General features: G+C 42.6%; 1 protein-coding gene across 2 annotated transcripts; it reads right to left on the reverse strand.

The window, feature by feature from the left end:
* Window positions 1-8,927: 8,927 nt before the first annotated feature.
* LOC306709456 (uncharacterized protein) lies at window positions 8,928-22,452 on the reverse strand. 2 transcript variants are annotated; one of them, XM_079177613.1, is made up of 7 exons: window positions 22,254-22,452; window positions 20,081-20,343; window positions 19,704-19,950; window positions 16,388-16,423; window positions 15,515-15,730; window positions 15,202-15,378; window positions 8,928-10,855 (listed from the first exon to the last, which is right to left on the reverse strand). In XM_079177613.1, exons 1-7 carry the CDS (start codon window positions 22,386-22,388, stop codon window positions 10,688-10,690), a joined length of 1,242 nt encoding a protein of 413 aa, XP_079033739.1. In that variant the 5' UTR covers window positions 22,389-22,452; the 3' UTR covers window positions 8,928-10,687. The 2 variants fall into 2 exon arrangements, with proteins under 2 accessions (XP_079033739.1, XP_079033740.1); XM_079177614.1 differs by lacking the exon at window positions 16,388-16,423.
* Window positions 22,453-26,003: the final 3,551 nt, after the last annotated feature.

The following is a 26,003-nucleotide window of genomic DNA, read 5'->3' on the forward strand; positions in this document are numbered from 1 at the left end:
ATAGCCGAGCGCCCCCCCACCTCCGTGCCGCTCCCACCCTCTGCATATGATGCGTGGTGAAGAAGTTAGCCGTCATGATGTTACATAAGTGACCTATGGTGAACCTCGAGCCCGAGGAACAAAAGGTCCAGGGCCCCATTCTTCCCCAGGGGCCGCGAGGGCTCCGCTACTAGAACCTGCGCAACACCTCACTCCGCTACATTGTTACTAGAGCCCCATTAACTGAAACAATGCCTATCAGATATGGCGGCTGTAGAGACCAGGCTGTTGTCGCGAGGCAGGCGGGTTATCTCCATATAGCTAGATGTTAGGAGAACTACACGAACCCTCGGCTTTTACAGACACTTAAATGAAATGGTCGTGGTGTAGGCCGACTATTCGTCAGTGAGGCCATGGCTTCCAACAGGCGGTACACCCAAAAAGCGCAGCAGTGTGCGCCACTCCCAAAAAACAGGCTCGTTAGCTTCGTTTTTTTCATATTTCTCTTGTGGGGCGCTGAGGAGTATGGCGCAGTTGCTGGGCTACAGCACCACACACACACAACACCACACGCCACTCTGCGTGGATGGAGGCTTCTTTTTTTCAAAATGGAGGCAGTTACTGATTCACAGGCCTGCCCCCCCCCCCCCCCCCCCCCCCCCAAACACACACACGCGCGCGCGCACGCATGCAGAGTTTGGCTGTGGTTCACTTTTGGCGCTCTGTGCGTGCGCCTATCTCACGCACGGTATACGTTGCGACAAGGCTGGCTTTTGCGAAGGTTTATCTTCGTCTGTGCGAGAGGCCGTGTAGACTTTGTAGCCAAATTGCACCCGCCCGTTGAAGGCAACGTGGCATTCTTCGTGCGCTCGCCTGGTTAGAAAATGGCTCCTGTGCACAAAATGGATCCAAACCCCTCAAACTGCTTGTACAGTAACCTTGGCCTCACCAGGAATAACATTTTAAAAACGAAGAAATGTTATTATAGAATCCTATGTTTTCATCTGCATATAGGATGTAGTGTGTGTGTGTATACATATATGAACAAATAAAAAATAAATCGAATTGAATTAATTTGGCTCAACAAGTAAAGTGCCCCTAGTGTTTTTTCCCTCATAATAGTTTCCATGTATGATTAATGAACTTCATTAGCCCATATAGGCCTATTTCTCCTGAAAGCATATGAATTTATTCTAGGGACACAGTGGATTAAAATCAACAAATGGATTAAACTATTACACCATACAATTAACCATAAATGATTGTCATTACCATATCCAGCGTTAATACCACAAGCATGACACATCGTAATCCCAGCGACATCTTTATTAGACGGAGTAGCCTGTCGGGTAGAAGAAGAGGAGCACTGATTATCACGTCATCAGGGTGGATCTGTAGCCTTCATGGTGAAGGATGAATACATTCTTGTTATACTGTCAATAAAAGCAATTATTCAGTGCAGCCATGCTTTAAAGCTGCTACAGACTCAGTTTTTTCCCCTTGTTCTGAGATGGTGTGAACCATCATACCCCCCCCCCCCCCCCCCTTCTCCAAACACACACACACACACACTGGTGAGGTCACAGGTTAGGGGTCTCCGAAGGTCAAATATCCACATAGGAGGCAACATTACTTTGAGCACAGTGAGTGATCTTTTCCAAGTTTCAGAGCTAAACTGGGATTAAGATCGTAAACTATAACCAGGACATTGTTTGTAGGCTAATGGTGCAAATAATGGGTGAATGGGAATTTAAGAGGTTTGAAAGTGTTCTTGAATTCAGACCAGAGAACACTGTTTCTGTCAGAGACGATCAGGAATCTTTTCACTTAAAAAAGGCAGAGTATGTAAATGACGAATGAAGGAAAGTTTAAGTTCCAAATGTAACGCGAGAAAAGCTGTTAAAATACGGTCATGACTCCTTTCACACCGTGAGGACACCAGGTTGTTGCACTGACCTTTCTGGTGTGTTACCTTCGATGGAACAGAGTTTTATTTAGTTTCTGTCCGGTGTGATGAAGTTCAAATCGCTGATTTTGTCAGTGGAGACTCGTAGCTTCAGGTAAATCATACCACAGATGTTTCTTTTTCATATCTAACTTGGTGAATGAAGGCTGTATGTTGACCAAAGCGGAGTTGCAGATTGTTGGAACGGCGGAAAGAGCTAACCGAGACGGTTCTGATGAGTTTTATTTTGTTTTTGTTGAGTTAGAATGAAATGTGTTTTGATGATCGTCGATGTAAAAAGGACTCCGTTGACTAATCACTGCAGCTCAGCTAGGTTGATTTAGAACAGGGCATCACATCTTTCTGGAAAACATCCATCTGTAAAGTAAGTTATGAAATGTATTGGAGTGAAAAGTTCAATATTTCCCTCAGAGGTGTAGTGGAGTGGAAGTAGAAGGGAGCATGAAAACGTAGCTCGATGGCGGTGTTTAGGAAGCGTACAAAAAGGTGTTTAGGGGAAGAATGTAAGAGCCTGTTAACAGTCTGTCTCTGTGTGTGTGTGAGTGTGTGTGTGTTTGTGTGTGTTTTGGGGGAGGGGTGGATAGGTCAAAGGGCGGGTCAAAGAAACCGGGTGGTGAATCAGGCCGGAATGCAGAAGGAGGAAACAAACCCTCCTGGGGTAATGCAAATGGCCTAATGTCCATCTCTTCATCTCTTCTTCTACTTTGTCTTCTCTCTTCCTCTTGAGCTTACTGCATGGGATGTAGTACTGTACATTATAATATACGCTGCGGTAACTTTGACTTTGTTGTCTCTGTGAAATGTCGTATGATGAGTAATAATGCTTTTCTCTCGACTGTTTCTGAGAAATATGATCACCTTCCAGGGCTCGACAGTTAGAGTTTTGAGAAATATTAAACTGAGGTAAGCCTGCATAGTATCTTAATTACTAAATGTTAAAAGAAAAATGGTAACCTCAGTTTCAGCAATCAAAAGCGGTTGCCTAAAACTTGATGTGAGGGTCCCGGGACAGAGGATGTCGCACACAGATTGTAGTATACGAGGCAAATTTGTGATTTGTGATTTTGGGCTATACAAAATAAATTGAATTGAAAATGAAAGTTGTCGTTGAGCCCCTCCTCTACTCTGTGGCTCTACAAACCAACGGAACTGCCCCAACAACAACAAAAAACTAGTATCCACTGTTCCCTTATGAGACAGCCTCTCTGTCAGAGAGACAAGAAGCACTGCCACTAGATCTTTAAGATGGAATCTCCAAAATCCTGTCTGAAAATAGTCCCCAACAAATGTCCCCCCCCCCATCCCTACAGCAACCACTGGTTAGAAATTACAGAGCCTTTTCAAATAATGGAACTATAAACTTGTGAAAGATTTACATCTTCAGTGTGAGCCAATGAGCTGAGAGCCACAGACAGGGAGTCAGAGTGTATTGGGATATACGGACTAACAGATGAGATTTTCATGTGTTAACAAAAAGGAATAAATCCAGAGTAACACCAACCTTATCCTTTTCATTTTAAAGTCCCTGACAAATGAGCAATACGAGGCAGAAGTCACAGCAGTCTGTCAGTTGGTGGAGAATTAGCTTGAGCTGATGGTGTCCAAAGCGTTCAGATTTCCCCTCTGTTGCATTCTGGGTAGAAAACCTCCTTTCTGCAGAGTCCGTGAGGATCAGTCCTCACTAGACGGCCTGTTCAAAACCAAATGAATGAGATCAGGGTTTTTTTTTCCATAAGTGAACTAGAACATTTGACTGTAAATTTCCATTTTTGTATATTGATTTTATTATATTTTGTAGTCCCAGGCCCACAGTTCCACAGCTCTCCATCATCATTTCATAAGCCTATTTAAAATGATAGTGTGATTTCAGACATGTGTGTCAACCTCTATATTCATAGACTGCATCCATTTGTTTTTCCCAGTCTGAATATAATTCTGTCAATGACGTGTGACGTGAATCAAGCACATCACAAATCACAGCTTTATTTATCACAGAGTATTTCGCTGCAGAAGAAGAGAAACACAAAAACATAGAATATGAAAACTGAAAGACAAAACACGCTTTGTACAAATTTAAAAAAAAAATGTTTTCTCTCTTTACTGCTCAAAAAGAATGTGTCTCGATAAATAATTTAAAATGTCTAACATCGGAAAGAACAAAGTATAACAACTGAAACATCAGCCTGCGTTCTAAAGAATAACGTTTCTGTAGACTCTTTAATAACGTGTTGAAAGACAAATACATTTATGAAAAATATTAAGAGTTATGGCAGCATGTTAAAGTTCACCCAAACTCAGCGCTCTTTGCTTTACATGTAAAAACATTTAAGCATGTCATTTCCTATGCTGTGGGACTGTTTCCATGGATACACACACCTGACGCTGCTTGAAGCCTGGATTCTTGAGCAAAATGTATTTTCACGCTGCTTATTTTAAAAGACAGCAGTTTTCTGTTAAATTGATACTTCTACTAAAAACAGTTATTTCTGTTTTACTTAATTTGTAGTTTTAAACAATTTCAACCACATCACACTGTCTTCTTCTTGATGCTACTAAAAGGCCCAGAAAAAGCAAGTAAGTGGACCTTAAGTTGGGATTGTTTTTCTCAGACAACAATTCCAGGGTTGAGGATGAACTTTCATGCTTTTAAAACAAGATAAAAGAACGCAAATTGGTTAAAATGAGGCCTTCAAACGTCCGACATGTTCATGTGTTAAATATGTCTTGAATGTGAACAGACTCGGGCTCGGTAGGAATTCTGTACTTAGTTTTTCCAAAGATTGTTCTACATTTGATCCACAACACCAGCTCTGTTGCTACAAATGCCGGATTTGATCGTCCCAAGTCCCGCAGAATATTCCGGAGATAAACTTGACTAAGTGGAATAAAAAAATAAAGAATTATTTTCGAATTGTGCTCAAGAATACCGGGAACATTTGAGCTCAAGTAGTTCTTGGGCGAGTTTCAAACCTTTTAAATCCACGTCTCACTTCCAATTGAAATAGGCCTCACTGCATGTAGGCCACACTTCCTGTGCCGACATCACGGAAACAGGAAGTGCTCGAGATAGTGAGTGTGTGCGTAGACCTGCAGAAATGAGGCTTTCATGGATGAAATCTGTTTAGAGAAAACGACAACAAACCACCACAGAGAAGAGAATGTGTATGAATGTATTTTCTGAAACTAAAGTATTCTGATCTATTAAGTAAAAATAAACTACATCAGTCCTACATTGGAAAGGAAGAAGTACCGTAGTATTATCAGAATAAATGTACTTCAAAGTACTCAGTGCAGAGGATTGGCCCCCGTGAGCTCTTCATTTACTACATTACTGGATGACTTGCGTCAACAGTATTTTACTGTATTAAAGTTGAGCCGAGTGGCTAATTTTAATTAGCCGTCAATGCCATATTTTATAAGTTCTTCATATATTTTAATGTGCAAAGTAACTACTGGTCAGACAGTAATAATTACAATATTCCTCTTTCAACTATAGTGCAATAGAAGTAGCACTATAAAGTGGTATATAATGGAAATACTAAAATACAAGTACCACAAACTTTGGAGTAAATGTACTAGGTACTTTCCACCGCTGCCTGAAATGCAGCGATCACTTTCATAGTAACAGTACATGGAAATAGTTACTTCAGAGCATTGAAGAAGTTTATTTTCTTCTGCTGGAGGATACATCTGTGAATGATGTTGTTTTAGTGGAAGTCAACCAGAAACTGGAAGCACTGTGATCCAGAGAGAGGCACCGTTTCTACAGAGGAGGAGAAGAAACTATCAGCAAAAACTCAAAAGTTCCAGCTTTGTATCCTCAATTAGTACTTCGGTCTATTACTTGATTGGCAGTAGCAGCTCTAGAGCGCAGAAATACTCGGTTACAAGTAAAAGTCATGCATTCAAAACAAAAGTAGCAGCATTCAAAAAAGGAAATAAAGATGCTGAAATTTAGAATAATGTCATCGGATTACAATTATTGATGCATTTATGTTTTCATCGCTTCAATGTTGCAGTTGGTCTCATTTTTATTTAGCTTGTGAATTTTCCCATGAGAAAAACCTTGTATCTCAACATTTATTGTTTGTATTTTATTTTATTTATCTGGATCCATGAACTAACTAGTAACTAAAATTAAAGTAAATATACTTAAAATAAACATAGTGCAGTAAAAAGTAGCCTACAATGTTTGCCTCTGACTTGTGTTGGAGTTGAAAGTGGCGGAAAATGAAAATACTCTTGTAAAAGTACAAGTACGTATGAAACAAAAGCTACACGTGTATTCTAATTATTAAACACACTCGCAAACACAACACCAGCTAAGTGAAAGGGAAAATGAAGCTCCAACCCGACGAGATAACAATGAATTAACCGTCAGCTGTCGACGGAGAGTTCGAATCAGTCGAATATCGAATGTGTTCTATAACGAGGGAGGAGACACCTCGTGTTTATTTCTCCTTTCTGTTTCTTAATGTTCGTTTCCACAGTGCAGTCACTGGATCCCCATCACACCGCATCTTTTCATTACGGACGGTCAGGATTGGATGACCGAATTACCCTCACAGACACACACACACACACACACACACACACACACACACACACACACACACGGGGAGTTTAACCATTTGTGAATCGGGCGCGAGCTGGAATAAAACAAATAGTCCGATATCCCTCATGTGGCGGAAGGAGAGAAGGCTAGTGGTGCTCCCACAAAGCACACAAAATGGAGAGAGGGGGGGGGTGTCCTCTGCCGTGGAGAAGGAAAAAAACCGACTACACTACTGGACACATTAAAACATATTGGATTCAATTACATTTGAAATAACATGGCTAAACTTCTTATTTGACAACGTTTAAGTTTCCATAAATACTATGAGATATCTTTTGTTCGTTCACTTATTGGTCAACTTTTCTTTAAAAAAAACTTTTTGTTGATGATGCCTAAAATGACCCGAGCCGCTTCCTCTGGCTGCGGCGAGAGGATGTGGAGGAGATGATCCAGCCTGAGCGCTCCTCGTCTCCTCCAGTCCGAGCCACGACCGCCACCAACCGGCCGAGACGAGCCACTGCAGCCCCGTGTGTGTGTGTGTGTGTGTGTGTGTGTGTGTGTGTGTGTGTGGGGGGGGGCCTTCAACTGGGATGAGGCCTGCTGAGGCGCAACAATAATTATTAACCGTGAACAAATATAGAAATACAAAAAATACAAAAACATTTTTTAGTTTGAAGCAAAAGTGTTCCAACTTTATTTATATTTAGACCTACCCAGTTTATTAATTTGTAATTCTTATGACAATAATTAATATAAACTTAATTGTAACTTAATCACCCTCGGCTTTAATTTCTCCCTTTTCATTATCAACTTGTTATCAAAATGAATATGATTAAAATAAACATTCATTTCCCCTCTAAATTAACTTCCTTCCATAAACTTTTTTCGGTGCAGCTCGTGTGAAGAAACGCGTGTTCTTGTTTTGACCAACAAGCACACCTGTTACTAATTAACGCACGCGGTAGGCGTATCGATTATAATCCGTCACAAATCCCGTTCCGCGTGCCGGTTTGCGGCGCGTTAGCGCAACAAGCCGCCAGGTTTAGAAGCACCGGGTCCGGATGCGAAGAGGCCCAGAGACGGGCCTCGGCCATCGAAAAGGTAAATGATTTTTAATCGATAACCGGCGTCGTCGCTGACCAAACGCCGCGTGCACCGGCAAGCGGATATTAATTCACCGCGATCCGCGCCAGAGTCTCGCGCGGCGGAACACTTCGGAACCTTCAATCGATCCGATGAAGGGCGCGCGGTTTCGGCTCCTTTATTTCTTTAAGAGCTCAATTATGGTGCGCGTTCCCGCCACGTACACGCACTTTGATGGACTGTATTGAAATCGTAGGACTAAATGGACACCTGTGGACTTTATGACGACACGTAGAGGAAAGCAATTGTCATGTAGGCCTAATTTAATTGTGATTGACTGTGAATGTAGTCAAGTAGGCCTAATGTTGATACAAATAATAGTAGTAAAATATAGTATTACTTATTATTTATTCAAAGTCCAAAAAATGAAATTACTTAATTCATTTATTAACTTCAAATATATATATATATAAATACAAATAACTGAAACATGAAGTGTGGATCACATGAAATAACACGTGTCACGCACGAGACTGAAGTTCCACTATCCTACTTTATGGAACCCAGAAGTTAGTCGATATTTGAACCACCCGGTTGTGGATCTCACTCAGATCTGTCAACATTAAAATGTTTAATAATATATTTCACATCAGCATATTAACGAGTCACGTTGAGGCTTCGGACAAACTGGCAGAACTTTTTTCGAGTTTAATGAATTAGTTTGAATGCGTAACGGTTTGATTTCTCATTATTACTGAATATTTGAATGAGGAAAGGTTCTTCCTGCTGACAGTTTATGGGAGAGATGAGAAGAGAGTTTCTGTTTAAAATCTCACGTGACATCCCGACTATATTAATATAGTTTAGTCAGTTGATGGGACCAAAAACAGGTGTATTAGCCACCACACGAAACGCCACAAATAACAAAATAAATACGGTTGTGATTCTTATTTCTAGAGAATAAAACGGACTTCACGATGTCGCCCTCTGGTGGCTGTTTGTAAACACTACAAATCAACAGAGAAGCCATGCCAGAGGCGGTGGTTACAACTATAAAATAAGGTTCGTCTCGGTTTTCACTCAAGGGTCCACTTACTTACTTGTTCCGGAGCTTCCCCCCCCCCAGTTTGCTCAGCTGGTCTAAACTTTCCGTTATTGGGTGCACTTTCAGGCCATGAGCTTGAAAGCAGGAGCGAATAAGTTGAGCTCAAAATAAAATGATATTTCCATGTAAACATATCCACATGCATCTGTTTAGTTCTCAGCAACAACAAAAGAAAAAATCAAGAATTTGATTTAAAAAGCAGCAGTCTCATCGTCTGCTAAGAAAAGCAGCACTGGTGGTGATAATAATAAAACATTTTATTTGTATAGCACTTTTCTAAATACTCAAAGACACTTTACAAGGAGAGAGAGAGAGAGAGAAAGCAACAATGGAAACATGTCATGAATAAAAATAGAAACGACTTTAAAAAGAGAAAATACAATGTCAGTAGAATTGTGGGTATTCCGAACGAACACCGTGTTAGCGAGAGAAACGTAACAGAACTACATATCGGAACCATGATTAAAACTGTTAGTCAAAAATTGACCGTTTACCAAATATAACAAAAAACAAATGTTGACTTCCATCTTCTTTGCGCTTACTCGGGCGTTAACTGTGATTGGCTGTTTATTGAAACAACCCTGCGGGTTTGGGCGGTAACTAAATCCATCCTGGGAGCAGTGACATGCTTGTGACATTTTTCTAGAGGGGAAGAGACACGGGAGGGGAGGGAGGGAGGGAGGGGGGGTGGGGGGTCCAGAGCTGCAGGCATACTGCATTTTGGCATACTGTAGTTTCCAGGTGCAGCCATGGGAGGGGAGGGGTCCGATGTAAAGCAATGTTACATCTTCATATCTTAATAGCCGACACAGCTCTGGGGGGGGGGGGGGGGGGGGGGGGGGGGTCAGAGACAGTAATAATTATAGAGCACTTGTCTTAAAGTGCTTTAAAGTGAGAGGAACAAACGTGTCGACAGTTTGTTAAAACCAAGGCGGGGCGGGGCGGGGGGGGGGGGGGGTCGTACTGGTGTCGTCTAGATTTATTTCCCCCCACTCGACAGATCGTTAAAACTACAACAACAACAACAAGAAGCCACCAGTCGGATGACAGTTTAGAACCAAAAAACAAACAAGTGAGCTTTCAGTTGTGTGTTAGAGAAGGTAAGAGCAAGACCCCCCCCCCCGGGAATGTTGAGGTCCTTTCCACGGAACACAAGGGAGCCGAACCGTCCTCTCGTTGTGCAGACGCGTTGGTCTCCGTCCTGATCTTTGCTGCTGATTCTCGGAGACGAGAGGCGTGAAGGTAACGGCTTTCGGGAAATTGTCAGGACGCCTCCTGAACGCACAATATACACAGTCTTCATTCTGGAGCACGTTGAAGGGGGTACGCTTAAAAAAACAACAACAGAGAAAACGGTTCCCCCTTCTCCTTCTAGAAGCTTCATTTGACTTAAACGTTGGGTTTTATGTTCAGAAAAACATATCGGACTGAAGGGAGAATTTTGTCACATTTACTTGGCGCCCTGGAATCCCTTCAGTTCAGGGTTTGGAACACGCTCTGGATAGAAAATAGCTTTTTGTTTCATTTAACACATGGGGGAACCAAAAAGGAGGGTTGGGGGGGGGGGGGGGGGACACTATTCATAATGGGAAGGATAGATATTTTCATAACTAGAGTGGGAGAGGAGGACAGGGAGATAAATTCTTAAGTGGGGGGACAGACATTTTAACTTATATCCAGTACATGGCATAGATCATACATGAGGGTCAAGGCAACACATTTTTTTTTTTTTCTTTTTAAACCTAACTACTCAGTTATTCAATCTCAACTAGTCTCAACAGTGCCCCGCCCCCTCCCCCCATCCCAAACACAACGTTCCAAAAGGAGGGGCGAGGCGGTGGAGGGGCGTCCAAAGTCCTCCCTCCTCGATGCTGGGTCCGAAAGGGGTGTGTGGATGGGGGGTGAGGAGGGTGTGTGGTGCTGGACGCGATGTGAGGGGCTGGTTCCTGGTGTGTGTGTGTGTGTGTGTGTGTGTGTGTGTGTGGGGGGTGGGGGGGTCTCATTGATTGTAGAGGGAGCGCTGCTCCCAGGGCATGGCCTGGATGGTGCGTGGCACGGGGGAAGGCTTGAGCGTGGGCGCTCCGTTCGGATGGAGGGAGTGGCCGATGGGGTTGATGGTGGTGAGGGGCCGCTGGGGGGCCAGAGAGAAAGTGTCCTGGTGCTTCGGCTGCAGGGGGAGGTGGGGGGAGAACGGGTAGAGAGCCAGAGGGAGAGAACCGGTGTGAGACAGTCGAGAAAAAGGTGGAGTTGGAGAGAAAGAAGGGGGTGGAGGGTAAAGAGAGGGCAGAAGAGTAAAATATCAATGTCAGCAGAGCAGAGGGACTTCTCAGATTTATAACAATCAATACACAAGGGTGGAGTTCGTAGAGACAGACAACATGGAGAAGGTGTAGCGTAGAGACAGACAACATGGAGAAGATGTAGAGGTAGAAACAGACAACATGGAGAAGGTGTAGAGGTAGAAACAGACAACATGGAGAAGGTGTAGCGTAGAGACAGACAACATGGAGAAGGTGTAGCGTAGAGACAGACAACATGGAGAAGGTGTAGCGTAGAGACAGACAACATGGAGAAGGTGTAGCGTAGAAACAGACAACATGGAGAAGGTGTAGAGGTAGAAACAGACAACATGGAGAAGGTGTAGAGGTAGAAACAGACAACATGGAGAAGGTGTAGCGTAGAGACAGACAACATGGAGAAGGTGTAGCGTAGAGACAGACAACATGGAGAAGGTGTAGCGTAGAGACAGACAACATGGAGAAGGTGTAGCGTAGAGACAGACAACATGGAGAAGGTGTAGCGTAGAGACAGACAACATGGAGAAGGTGTAGCGTAGAGACAGACAACATGGAGAAGGTGTAGCGTAGAGACAGACAACATGGAGAAGGTGTAGCGTAGAGACAGACAACATGGAGAAGGTGTAGCGTAGAGACAGACAACATGGAGAAGGTGTAGCGTAGAGACAGACAACATGGAGAAGGTGTAGAGGTAGAAACAGACAACATGGAGAAGGTGTAGCGTAGAGACAGACAACATGGAGAAGGTGTAGCGTAGAGACAGACAACATGGAGAAGGTGTAGCGTAGAGACAGACAACATGGAGAAGGTGTAGCGTAGAAACAGACAACATGGAGAAGGTGTAGCGTAGAGACAGACAACATGGAGAAGGTGTAGCGTAGAGACAGACAACATGGAGAAGGTGTAGCGTAGCGATGGAGACAGAAGATGGAGAGCTGAGCTGCACACGTCTGAGCAAAATTTCTTTAAGGATTCAAATCTTTCTTGAGGACTTCACAGGATGTCTGCAGGTCTGCTCGTGTCATTACAATGAATGAATCAAGACACAATAACTGTTATAGAATTATGTTACAATATTAACTGAGGAGTCAAATTCCTGTTCAATGTCTTTTTAGATCTCTGTAAGTTTTGATATTAATCTTGATATCTTTTAAGAACTAGTTATGATTTTTGGCTGATATATACAGGACTGTCTCAGAAAATTAGAATATTGTGATACAGTTCTTTATTTTGTGTAATGCAATTAAAAAAACAAAAATGTCATGCATTCTGGATTCATTACAAATCAACTGAAATATTGCAAGCCTTTTATTCTTTTAATATTGCTGATTATGGCTTACAGCTTAAGAAAACTAAAATATCCTATCTCTAAATATTAGAATATCATGAAAAAGTATACTAGTAGGGTATTCAACTAATCACTTGAATCGTCTAATTAACTCGAAACACCTGCAAGGGTTTCCTGAGCCTTGAAAAACACTCAGCTTGGTTCAGTAAACTAAATCACACGTATGGGGATTATCACAATATTCTAATTTTCTGAGACAGTCCTGTATATATATATATATATAAATTAATGCTGGGCAAGTTAATGCGTTAACGCATTAACTAATTAACGCATTAATTAATTAACGCCGACAATTATATTATCACGCGTTTACGCATTTTTTTAATTTATTATTAAGCGGACATTTTCAACACAAGCTGTTTGTGTGGCGTCTCTTCTGTCTCTCCCTGTTTTCTTCACCTACATTCCCCTGGGTCCTAAGCCCCTCCATGTACAGCTTCTTATCACCCTCTATGTACCAACGTACATTTATAACAAATACCACACATATTACGGTAATCAGCGTTGCATATGTCTGACCAAAATACCCCCCCAAAAAAATCATGCGATTAAAAATGTTAATCGTTACCCAGCACTAAAAATATATATATATATATATATATATATATATATAAATATTAGGGCTGGGCAAGTTAACACATTATCGCATTAATTAATTAACGCGACGATTCTTTTATTGCGCGTTAACACAGTTTTTTTATTATTATTAAGCGGACATTTTTAACACAAGAACCAGGCAGCGACCGGAGAACAGCTGTTTGTGTGGCATCTCTTCCCGTTTCCTTCACCTACATTCCCCTGGGTCCTAAGTCCCTCCATGTACAGCTTCACCCTCAACATACCAACATAGACTTATAACAAATACCACACATATTACGATAATCAGCATTGCATATATGTCTGACCAAAATACACTACTTTTGAATTCATTATTGAATTTTGCGCATAACAATGCCATTAAGCGCAAATAAATCATGCGATTAATCGCGATTAAAAAATTGTAATCGTTGCCCCGCACTAATAAATATATATATATTCAGTTTTGGATGTCGAAAAATGTTTTCTTCGTGTAAACCTATTGCATTGTTACAGAGGAAGTCAACATGAAATCATTAGCATATATTCTAGTTGGGGTTGTATATTCCAACATTATATAGATCCAGATTGGGACTTTGGATCAGATTGTGGATGTGAACCACCAGAACACTGAACTCTGGTAAAGACTTGTTCTATTCACCAGCATATAAAAACTGCTTTGGACCTGCAGACTCCCAACATGAAGATTTGAGGTTATTCAATTGTTACATTAAACTTGATGCCTGTTGACTGATAAAACAGACATTCAAAAAACGCTGTTTTAGTTTTGCCAGTATATGATACAATATGACTCGTGCAGCCTCAGCTTCAACATGTGCAACACCGAGTCGAGTGAGCGACTAGCTCAAACAGTCAAAAGGCGGGACTAAGTTAGCAGCACAGCCCCCAAGTTAGTAGCGTCCTACCGCCAAGTTCAGAGCCCGAGCTGAAGAAAGAGTGAAGCGGGTTTCAGTCTGTTGCTTTTTACACGTAAGTAAAATACCACGTTGGGCTAACAAATCTAGCAACCCACTTACCCGAAAATCATGTTGTTGTTTTACCACCAGAACGTTGGTCAACTTTTGTCCCTTTATAAATAAACTACATTGAGCCAGCTCCCTCCCTCCTCATCCGTGTTGAGCGTTGCACATGAACAGCACCGATGAGGCATTCGCCAGGAAACGGCAGCTGAAGCACGAGCAAGCATTTGAAATATCCTGGAAACAGGAGTTTAGCCGGGTGTGGTTAGAGAGGATGTGGGTGAAACTCTGAGGGGCCGATCGCACCGAGACTCAACCGGAGAGCGGCGCCTTTATAAACTCATCTTGGCGAAGCGAGTCGGGCAAAACACAGCGGGGATGCGTGTGCAACCAGGCGATCAAACGTAAACGGGGGAAAAAATGACATGGAGCTGTTGCTCTGCTGTTGAATGAGGAGGGGAAATTATATAGTTCATCGTAATTACCCATCGCTAATATTGACGAGCGGTGCGATTCTGGCGCTGAAAATGTACGAATATTTTTACTTTTATGGGTGTCTAAAAACTGCCTGAAAAAAAGTGGCACAAGAAAGGACCTCAGATATACGTTTGATAAATCACGACTTTGTTTTATGCACGTAGTGAACAAATAGACACACGTTAAATACTTTATTTAACATTGACATTGACTTTGAGTGCAAAGACGCTGACTCATTTCTGGGATTTAAGACTTGTTAAAGGACGCATTATAGCAAAATTAAGACTGGCCTGAGACCAGTCTAAAATAAGTCGAATAATATTCGGCTGCTGGGCTCAAGTGAGATATCGTTTTAGTATCAGACAAAAAAAAAAAATACAAAAAAGGGTTGCACGAGCAAATCTATCAGACTGCGGGTGTGATGATTTTTCTACGAGGTCATCAATTAAACGGTAAGATACACCCCGCTCCTGACTTTAACGGGGACAACTTGGCACAGGGACGTCGTGCTGACGGGACATTTGAATCATCTCTGCAAATTTCAGTGAGTAGAAACCCGTTTCCATCGGTACCCCAAAATAAGTTTTAAAACAAAAGCAACAGACTAAAAGCCAACTTTAAGGAGACGGCTAAGACTGTGTCCACCGGGCGTCTCTGCTGCAAACAGCTGTCCGTCCTGTCCTAAGAGGAGGGAGGACGTGAGCCGAGAGCAGAGGCTCCCGGTGGACACTAAAGTTAAAAAGTATTAGTCCCTCTCTCCCGGTGTTAGTAGCCAGACAGGGAGGAGGCAGCTAGGCAGCGGACGGCGGGGGGTGCGGCGGCGGCTCTCTCCTACCATGGGGTTGGCGCTCAGCCTAGTGTATCCCGAGCTCAGCTCCTTTACCTCAGGCACCAGGGGCTGGAGCAGGGAGTAGGAGGAGGACGGGGTGGCACTGGAGGAGATGTGTTTGTTGGAGGACGAGCTCCTCATGCTCTGCTGGCTGCTCTGGGAGGACACCGAGCTGGGACGGCCCTGCCGGGAGACAAAAGACGGAGAGAGAGAGCTCTCAGCGCATTGCCGGCAAATGCTCCTGTCAAAACACTGAATGGTTTCCCCCTCCACGGCATCTGGCGCCCTGAAACTTGAACCGGGACTTTCTCCGACCTACCTGGTGGGGGTCAGGCACAGACTGGCTGGACACGCCGCCTGGCCCTCCCTGGGACATGGGGGAGACGCAGTGAGAGGGCAGAGGTTCCTGCTGGCCGTGTCCTCCGTGAGGTGGTTGCATCATGGAGTTGGCGCTGTTCTGCTGCTGCTGTTGCTGCTGCTGCTGCTGCTGCTGCTGCTGACGGCGAGAGTTGGCAGCGTAACGACGACTGCCGGACTGGATGGGAGGAGGAAGAGACATTCTGTAAATCATTTGAGTCTGTGCGCATAACTGGTGACAAATGCATGCCGGCAACGCACGGTGAAGAGGACGAGCGGAGGAGATGGACAGATGTGATAGCTCTTTTGCAGTTCAGCGTAAATGTCTCAAGTTTATGCATTTAAATTCTGTCTCAGGGACTCGGCACCTTTCACTTCCTCTTAGTAAAACTAGCAATATGAGGGATGGGGTGGTAAGGTAGTACGCACATGCACACACAAACACGCACTCGCATAAAAATCAATTCTACCCAGACTGCAAATTTAGAACTATACAGACTGTCAACTCCAACATTAAAAGGGACAGTTCAGGTGTTTTGAAGTGGGCTTGTACTGGGTGCTGATCCACAGTCAGTGTCAGAGTGTGGTCTACAGCAGATAAGAGAAGCAGAGTACCAGCACAGGAGCAAAGCAATGTACTGCTGGTGACGAGGGCAGCGGCAAAACTAACTTGAGATTAGTTGATTGATGTGAAATCGATTGCATGCCATATTTGAAATGTTGTTGCCGGTTTACGTTGCGACGGGGAACTGAAGCAGTTATCTACGCTCACACAAAGACTCCATTGGTTATTTCAAGTTAAACAAAGTCACACTATTAACACAAACAAACTAACCGATCGATGCAGCGGTCGACCAGCAACTCCTGTGTCCTGCAAGATAAAAGGACAGTTTTTGTCAATGGAGTCTGGTGGCTTTGGAGAGAGCACAGGTGACGGCTTCAGCTCCCCGTCGGAAACTGCTGTCTGTGAGGGCAAGGTGAAGAGGTGAAAATATTCTGAATATACACTTCATCAGATGTCTTTAGGTGTCCCAAATTTGTTTTGCTGTTTTGCCAGTCTACTTCATACAATTCCACTTCAAAACAACAAAAACAAGTCTAAATCTACACCTGTCCTCTGTAAGCATGCTCATATGCTTGCCCTGTCAACTTGTCCTCTCACTGACAACTGTAGTGAGTGTGAAGCCTTTAACTTCAGCTGCAGAAGACGTCTAATATTTGATCTACATTAAGTGTGGCGGTCTCATCTTGGTAGTTGGGACAGTCATCTGTATCAGGTGTGTTTACACTGTACAGAGCAGATTCCCCGTCACTGACTTAAGAGTGAAAGAAAGTTCATCAACGGCATTTTACACAGCTTTAGTTGAAGCAGAAAGTAGTTTTACAACACTTTGGGTTACATTTAAAAGATTTTTGTTAAGTATTAGTTACTGATTGGTTGGATTTATCATAAGGACTTTTCACTTCAGACATTTTCTGCTCAAAAAGCTTTTTGAGGTGTTCTGATCAGAGAAGGATCTTCTTCCTGACCGTCACGTCTAAAACTCTACTGTACCAGTTGGCCCTTACTCACAGCTACAGTTCCATCTGCTGACTCTGCCTCTCACACACACACACACACACACACACACACACACACACACACACACACAACAACAAACACACACATGCTCACTCACGCTCACACCAACCTGGTTTTTGGCCGCGGCGCTGCACCGGTGCTGGGCCAGGTCCAGCATGGTTCGGTAGCTCTTAAAGCAGGACGGGCAGTTGAACCGGTTCTTATTGACCAACCCCACACACACCCACACACACACACAAGTTTGGATTACTATACTTGTGAGGAATTGTGTTGCTTCCCTGACCTCTAAAGTCTGACTCTTTCCCTAAACTTAGCCTAACCCTGACTCCACCGCAGGAGAGAGGACAGAGGGTCAGGTCAGGAGGAATGTGCTACAATGTGTTGCATGCACACACGTCATGTCATCTCATTTCTCTCTCTCTCACACACACACACACACACACACACACACACACACACACACACACACACACACACACACACACACACACACACACACACACACACACACACACACACACACACACACACACACACACACACACACACACACACACACACACTTTCTCCTACATTGGACCATAGTTGAGGTCACCTTGAGCTTGACATTGAACTTTTTTTTAAGCCAAACTCACTCGTTCGAAAGTTAAAATGTAGACCTATTAACAATAAATGGATAAAATAACAGAAAATTAGGGACATGTGAAAAAAATTAAAATTAAAAAAATAATTTTATTATTTTAACATCCCCTGGCAAAAAAAAACTCAATTTTAATGATTAGGAAATAAATTATTGTATTTTTAACTAAATATCAGCTTACGGGGCATTAGTGTTCTCCTTCTAAACAACTATATTACACAAAACAAATTCTGATTATCTGAGCAGCATGATGGGAATGCATGTTTTTAACGCCATCCCGTACCTGTACTCACCCTCTGTCTGAAACACCTCGGTTTTAGCGCCCGTCTCTTTAGGAGCCCCCCCCGGTGTGTTGATGAACCACGTTTTCTGACGTAGACCCACCAAACAACTTCATCGCAAAGTTTCAGGGATGGCGAGCACTAGTGATGTGTCCTTCCACGTCGAGGCTTAGACGCGTGTATCGAGTAATCCAGGAAGATTTTGGTGAAGCACGTATCGAGGCTTGTGTTGATGACGTGTGTGGTGACGTGTGTGGTGACGTTCGAAGCCTCGCGAGCCGGCCGTACCACGGGACTGATTCAAGGAAAAGGTTCGCGGGTTTGGCGTGCGATTCGAAATATAAGGGGCAGCGAAACGCAATGGACCCCTCCTCACATTTTGTGGACTTGGAACTTTATTGCGCGTTTGTTTGCAATCTATTCGAGCATCACAAACATTCATTCATGTATTCAATTCAAAGCTTCACACACCAAAGCCACGGTGTCATTTTAATCACTCTGCCTGTTTTACATTTATTGTCCACTTGATGGCGCAGTAGAGCAAATGAAGCACCATGAAGCTTCGGCCCACGATTGAACCAATTGGATGGAAAGCTTCAATGCTTCATGAAGCTTCATCTCGCCATCACTAGCGAGTACTCTAGATACACAAACGTATGTGCACAGGCACTGGAACGCTTTTCATGATATGTCCCCTTTAAAGTTTGACGTAACACCGCTACACAATCAGGAGGGAATCTGTAGTACCAACTCCTCCAACAGAGTGACACGGCTTCTCTTCAGCGGGAAGTACAGGAGTATTATTCTCCAGTTAAACTTTCATTCACATCAGATCAATAATTTAAACGTATTGACCCAGAGCAGCGTCTGTCTGAAGTAAACTGCTGAATAGACTTAAACTACTGGAAGCTATTTTATTTACTTTCAACAAAATGCTCTGGATGAATCCGAGTTCCCTCCGGTAAACAGTACACGTCTAGGGCTTTTATTGTGAAAGGTGCGAGCGGCTGGTCAGCACTGCTTTTGTCGAGGTTAAAAAGGAGTAATAACGTTTGCTGTCACGGTTTGAACTGAGGAGCCTGTGCATTGTCACTCTATAATCCTCGGCTACACTACAGGGCATATTTTGAATATGTCTGACTCGCACAATGCAATTGGTCGACGCCTTTATTCGCGTTGCGTAAGCTCAGAAAAGTCTACCTTGTTGCGGAAAAAAATAATTTGATTTCTGCCACCTAATATTCACGTCCAGCGTGAAAGTACTTGTGACACAAAAAATATTGATTAATTAATTAAATGTGAAAAGAACTTGAGAATCATTAATCAATTTATCCGGTTCATGTATTGTCATATTAAATTAATAATTTCCTAAATGTGTTGAGATTATGCTGCTTTTAAATAAAAGCACAGGAAAACAACGGGTAGTGCTATGAGCAAAGATTTAGCTCATCTCCTCAGCGAGTAACTGTGATTCATAAACCTGATCGTTCATGTAGTAAAACATCCTAAATTTATACATGTCATGCAAGTATAAAACATAAAAGCTCTCACAGAGTTGTTATACTAACAATACCAATGCGACCCAACACACAGCAGCCCAGACAGCATCATCATCATCATCATCATCATCGTCTCACGGTGAACCCACCTGGTTGGTCGAGGCAGCTGTGCAGCGGTGCTGGGCCAGCTCCAGCATGGTCCTGTAGCTCTTGCAGCACGAGGGACAGTCGAAGCGGTTGGGCCCGTCGTCGTGGATCCTCTGGTGGTTGCGGAGGTACCGGGCCAGGCGGAAGGCCTTCCCACACAGGTCGCACATGTAGCGCTTCTGCCCGTGGATTCGCATGTGGTTGCGCAGGGACATGTAGTTGGTGTAGGGCTTGCTGCAAAAGTCGCACCTACGTGTTTGTTTTTTTTTAAGACAAAATGGTTAGAGACGAGACGGTTAGGAGCTCTTATTCGACAACATTTGAGCATCTTGATTGCCTGGGATCCCAGGGAAACCGTGAAGGAGTCTGGGGTCCCTACCTGAAGTCTCCGATCTTGTGGGTGAGCTTGTGGTTGAGCAGGGAGCTGGCGTGCTTGTAGGCGCAGGTGCACAGGTCGCAGACGTACGGCCTCTCGTCCGAGTCCATGTCATCTGGCGCTGGCGCGGCCGCCGGCGGTGGCGGCGGCGCTCGAGACTCCAGGGAGAGGCTGGAGCTGGAGAGGGATGCTGAGGAGAGACTGGAGCTGGAGAGGGCCGCCGCGGACGTGGGGAGCTGGTCGCACCAGCTGATGGTCGAACTCGGCTGTCGCAGAGAGGGGAACGCATTAAAACTTTTAATGGCCGATCATTTCACTGTGATATTTTGTGGGAATGCAACGAAACATTTGAAACAATTTACAGCATAAGGGCAGTCGACTTCAAATTTCAACTACAACATAAAATATGGCTTTACACCGGCCAGCCACAGGATGCAGGTCAGGAAAAGTGTGAAGCTCTGAAGAGAGGCAGCTCAGCACCACGGACAGCAACTCTGCCCATGTTAGAGATCTGCATGGGCCTAAAACGGAAAACCAAAACCGGCTGACTTGATCATTAGGGTGCACCTGCACAGACAATCTAATGCGATCTGTCACAGCAAAGTCTATTGTAGCGGCCAGGTTTTGTCCAAACTTTCAGAGAGCTGTTAATCAAACTGTATGCGAGTGACGGGTGTAGTACCGGACTGCATTGTGTTTACATGCGTTTCTAATAGACTTCCATTCGAGCGCGGCAGGGATGAGTCCAAATATTTTTTGTCAATAGATTTTGGTTTAGGTTCATGAAATAAGATCCGCAGTTAAAGGTTTGAGAGATTATCGCGAGAAAAACTAGTCCTCCTTTAGCTCCTTTAGCTGTTGACGTGAAGTCATGTGACCATGAAACATTGAACCATTGAACAGCGTCAATCAAAACTGGAAATTATGTTTAAGGTAGAATATGTGGCAGAGCTGTTGGATTAAATTCAATAAGCTTTTACAGGAGTAGATAATAAAGTGGCCACTGAGTGCACACGGCATGTAGAAACACATGAAACACCAGAAAAACACAATGCGATGAGATCTCACCACAGAGGTCCAGAGAGTTCACAGTTAAATGGCCGAGATGGGCGACACTGTGCATACAACCGTTAACCAGAGCTAGTGACACACAATGACCGTGGATGTTAAATCATCATTTTGACGATGCTGCGTTTGAATACACGTAGTTTGAGAGCGACAAGAAGAATATAGGGTGAGTGACACCTGGAAAGTGCTGCCAGCTCCCCTGAACGATAACAAGAGCTCTGGGACTAAACTAAGCAGTGGGACATTCAACAGAAAATGTTTAACATATAAATGAATGTGTGGGTGCCTGTGTACGCCGGTGCAGATTATCTTTCGGCTGTGGGCTACCATGAATGAACCGCACAGTCTGGCACCACAAAGAGGTCTTTCAAAGTCCTCCGCGGGGCGTCTTCCGCTCCCGTTTCCTGTGGGACAGCCCGGTCGTGTTTACTTTGCGCTGTTCGCTGACAATATTGCGGGGCCTCATTCACACACACGGACACAGCTGCTCAAATAAACCCTTCTGCGGTTCGCAAATGTCGGAGCAGACCTTTTAGGAGCGCAGTTTCTATACAAGGTGCTAACGAAAAAAAAGATAGCATTGTTTTGCAGCCCGGGCTCCGGTGTTAGCTAGCCGCGCTGTTTGGCTCAGGCAGTCAGTGTTGTCTGATGTTAGCATTAGCTCGGTGATGCTCGGCTACAATAACATGCTTTTCCCCCTCACTAACCCTTCGGTGTCTCTTTACAACACCGCAGCGACACAGTGCGGGGCAAACACGTCCAATTTCACCAAACCATTCATGGGAGGTGTGAAATATACAGTATGCAGGAGCTAATAATTACTAGCCACTTAGCTCGGCAGCTTGGAGTCAAAACTAGGCCGTGAGCCACTCAGCATGACGATTGGTGCGTTAGCAGATAGCTAACGAAGCGGTTCTGTAGCACAGCTTGCAGCTTCACATCACTCAGTGATGCTAAACTGGATTCCAGACGCTCGGTAAACAATCCCGTGTGCAAAAGAGGCACTGCATTGTGCTTAGTTTGTTAAATATTGCTCCATTAACCGTTTGATAACGCTATTTGTTGGCCGGGGTCGCTAGCTAACGGTGTTGGCAGCTGGCTTTCTTACTCCGGAGTCGTTGGGATCCTTTTTCCAGAACAATTGAGAGCAGTGGCCGAAAGACTCTGTCGATGTCACATAATTCACTCCGTTTCTGTCCTGAAAGTCTCCATGTGTGCTGCCGGTATTAGTCCTGGCGTACATCGTCGGTTTTTGGATTATTCGACTTTTTCTGTCTGAAAAGAAATAGGGCCGCTTTGTCGGGATCTTCTTCCGAAAAGAAAAATATTTCTTCTGTGAAATGAGCGTTTTGGCGGCGGACATATCGAAGCACGCGGAGCATTACTGTCGCCTACTGGAGTGGAGTGTAACAACACAGACTGAACGCACAGGCTATCCCCGAACGTGTTTTAGAAATATGTATGAGATATTGTTTCATTTTATGCTACTTTATACATCTACTTTACTTCAATTCAGAGAGAAATATCGCACTTTCACATTATCTGACAGCTATTATCCTACTAATAACTTTAGAAATCCAGATTTTACATACAAAACGTGTGATGAACTAATAAAATAGTATGCATTCAAACCACCCATCATAAATATGGCATATGTTTATAATAATGTATAAAGAAGTACATCCTTTTACTTTATTTTCATTGCAAGAATTTTACTTGTAATGTAGTATTTTCAGTGTGATATTTTGGTCAAGGATATACTTTTTTTTATCTTTTCATTGAGTAAATCATATTTACTTGTTTTAGCAACTAGTGTGTCGTCCATATTTTCGTTAAATTTAGTAAAAATGAAACAAAAAACATTATTTAGATTTATTTATTTTTATCCATAAGAAGTCATTTATTTCTACAAGGCCCAAAAGCTGTTGAGGAGAGTAGCTCGGCTAATTTAGGGAATTTCAGAATTTTCCTTTCAAAAGAAGTCTATTTCTGTGTATTGCTTTGTTCACCTATAGACAGTGAAATCATTTTATTTCTTCATTGATTTCTCAGATGTCGATGAATATCTTATATGCTCTATTAAATACTAAATGATTTTCGTTTGTTTTTCTCTTCTACCATTGACTCTCTCATTATGTCTCAGCAGTAGGTTCATTTCAACACTGACCGGTACTGTGGTCGACATGTTATATTAATGATACTACTAGTCATTCTGGGTAACTGTAATAAGACAAAGAGGTAGAAGTTGGTTTATTCATTAGGACCGTTAACATTATAAACAAGTTTCGAAGCTTAGAACAGCTTTGTAATGCCCCCCCCCAAATGTACTGAACATCTCGAGGACAGTACTCATCAAAATACTATGGAGTCCAACTATGGATATGAACATGCACTTACTGATTCTGTCTATATACAAATCAAATATGCAAATGCTTTCACGTCAAAATATTTTATTATCTTGATTTGGTCTTCAACCTTCTTTACCGTTACCTATAGCAGCCTAACTTGACAAAATAGGATGTGATAGGGCACGTAACATGTTGATACTTTATTTTGCATAGTTATTTGTATTTATAGATATTCTCTCTTTTAGGTGAGTTTTTTTAAATAAGCGCAGCTTTTCTACCTCACTTGCACATGTATTTTATCTCCATACACTTTTCCTCTACGTGATCTTTCCTTTAATAATGTGAAAATAAAACTAGACAGGCGTACCTAATAAAGTGGAGAAGACAGTTAAAACAGTTAAAGGAACAGCAGAGCGCCGAGGCAACAAACAACCAGGGCCGACTCAGTCATGCCAAAGCCAATGGATTTTATTTACACATCTAGTTTCTACAACATGGTCACCCATAATTCCATGTGCGATACACACGTAAAAGAAGTCATAGTGAACACACGTGAGATGTGACAGACTATGATCTATTTTTTTCCCCATCATGTTCAATATTATTCCAGTTAAATACTTTGGCTGTGACACTTTTAAGTGTGCTATATATTACTGACTTCATATTATAATCTACAACACATATTTTTTCATATTGTGTCAAAACTCTCTAAGAGACTTCTTAAGCGAAATGACTTGCACGTAACTAGATTCTGTACAACATTTACAATGTATGAAATCGCAAATACTGTGTCTTAAAGTAAAAATGTCAACATAAAAAAAAAATCACTCACAATGGCAACAACGAACAAGAATCATAGCTGGACCACTTAAATAATTGTCATACCTCGTATGCAAACGCACAAAAACCTGTGAAAGAACAAGCAAATAAAGTATGTAAAACATTTTGTGCAATGGAGCAAAACTAAATTCAGTGCTCAGGACAGCAGCTTCGGCTAGCTCATCCAGGTCACACTGTGGGTGTAAGAAGCACATGTGAAAGAATATTTAAGTTCTACATTTAGGTGGCATTATTTAGAGTGAGACTAATTTACAGCATAGGTAGAATAAAGTGGTTTTCCTAATTCACAAAAGATACTGAAGGCAGCGCAGAAATCATGTGAGATTCCCCGTTTAGGTTGCTTATGGTAAGTGCTTTTTCTTCTTCTTCTATAGAACACTGTAAAGTACACAGTATTAGTACAGTATTTCTAATACCGCTTTGGAATTGTAATTTGTATGAGAGATTTATTTTTCTGCACAACGCCCTTCATCCATGAAAACTAAGTAAAATGTTAAGATTTGGCACATAATGTTGACTCTGGGCACCTTTAAATACCGTTATCATGATTGGTCTTCAGAAACAGCACTGAATTGTCCCTCAAAAGGCTCAATGACAGTTACCGACTGCTAAAAATGGATTTGATGTAGAATACAGCATATATGAACCATGTGGACATTCAGCTGTGTTGAGACGACCAATTTAAAGGGTTAGAAATTGTTTTACTTAAAGAGAGCATGTCAGTGTTTATGCATGTTGTGGCCATTTACTACATATACACAAATACTTATTATTTTTGAACATTTTACACATCTTTTATTATTATTTTTTTTTAAAAGAAGTAGTTCAACATAAGCAAAACATAACTCCTTCTAAAACTTATCGTTTTACATTTTGGTTTGTGAACAGATTAAACAAACTACACACATCCTGTAAATTAGTGATCCATAGAAGTGTATTTCTGAACTTTCAGGCTTAATGCTAAGCTAAGCTAACTCCAGTCCTGACTCCAGCTTTGTAATGAACACAGACATGAGACTAGTGTCAATCTTCTCATCTCACTCTCGGGAAGCGAATAAGCGCCAATCCCCCACATTTTGAACAAGTTTTCTATTCGTTCCCATACAGTATGAAAGTCAACTTGCATTTATAATGAGCTAATTTCAAGTCTCTGCCAGTTGATCTTTATACTGCTTGAAGTGAAGGTTGAAAGACGGTAAAAAAACGCCTTCTGAATTCAAACCATTATGGACTGCTTTGGCTAACATGCTAAACACTGGTATGGCCCTTTAAATCGCTAATTGTTTTATGTCCTGCACTCCTTAAATCTCGCATCGGTTTCAGTGGGTGGCAGCCCAGTTATGATCAGTAACTGATGGTACTGTCTCTACAACAAACAAAGTGAACACCAAAATATGCTTTTGTGTATTACCAAATATTTTAAAGTCTTCACACTTCAGTAGTTTCAAATATATAACTATAAAACGTTGCCGGACAGACTATACATGGCACAGCAGATCTACAGTGATTGACAGACTGCATCATAAACAAGCGTTCCGTTCTAGTGGATATGAAGACCGCCTGCTGTGGTGGTGTAGATATATATTTGTGTGTGGTCAGTCGTAAGTCGTGACAACATTTAGGACATTCAGAATTTGGGCTTCAGTTCAAAGTTATAATCCGTTAGACGC

This window comes from Pholis gunnellus (genome assembly GCF_910591455.1).
Source record: "Pholis gunnellus genome assembly, chromosome: 17".
NCBI classification, from domain to species: Eukaryota; Metazoa; Chordata; class Actinopteri; order Perciformes; family Pholidae; genus Pholis; species Pholis gunnellus.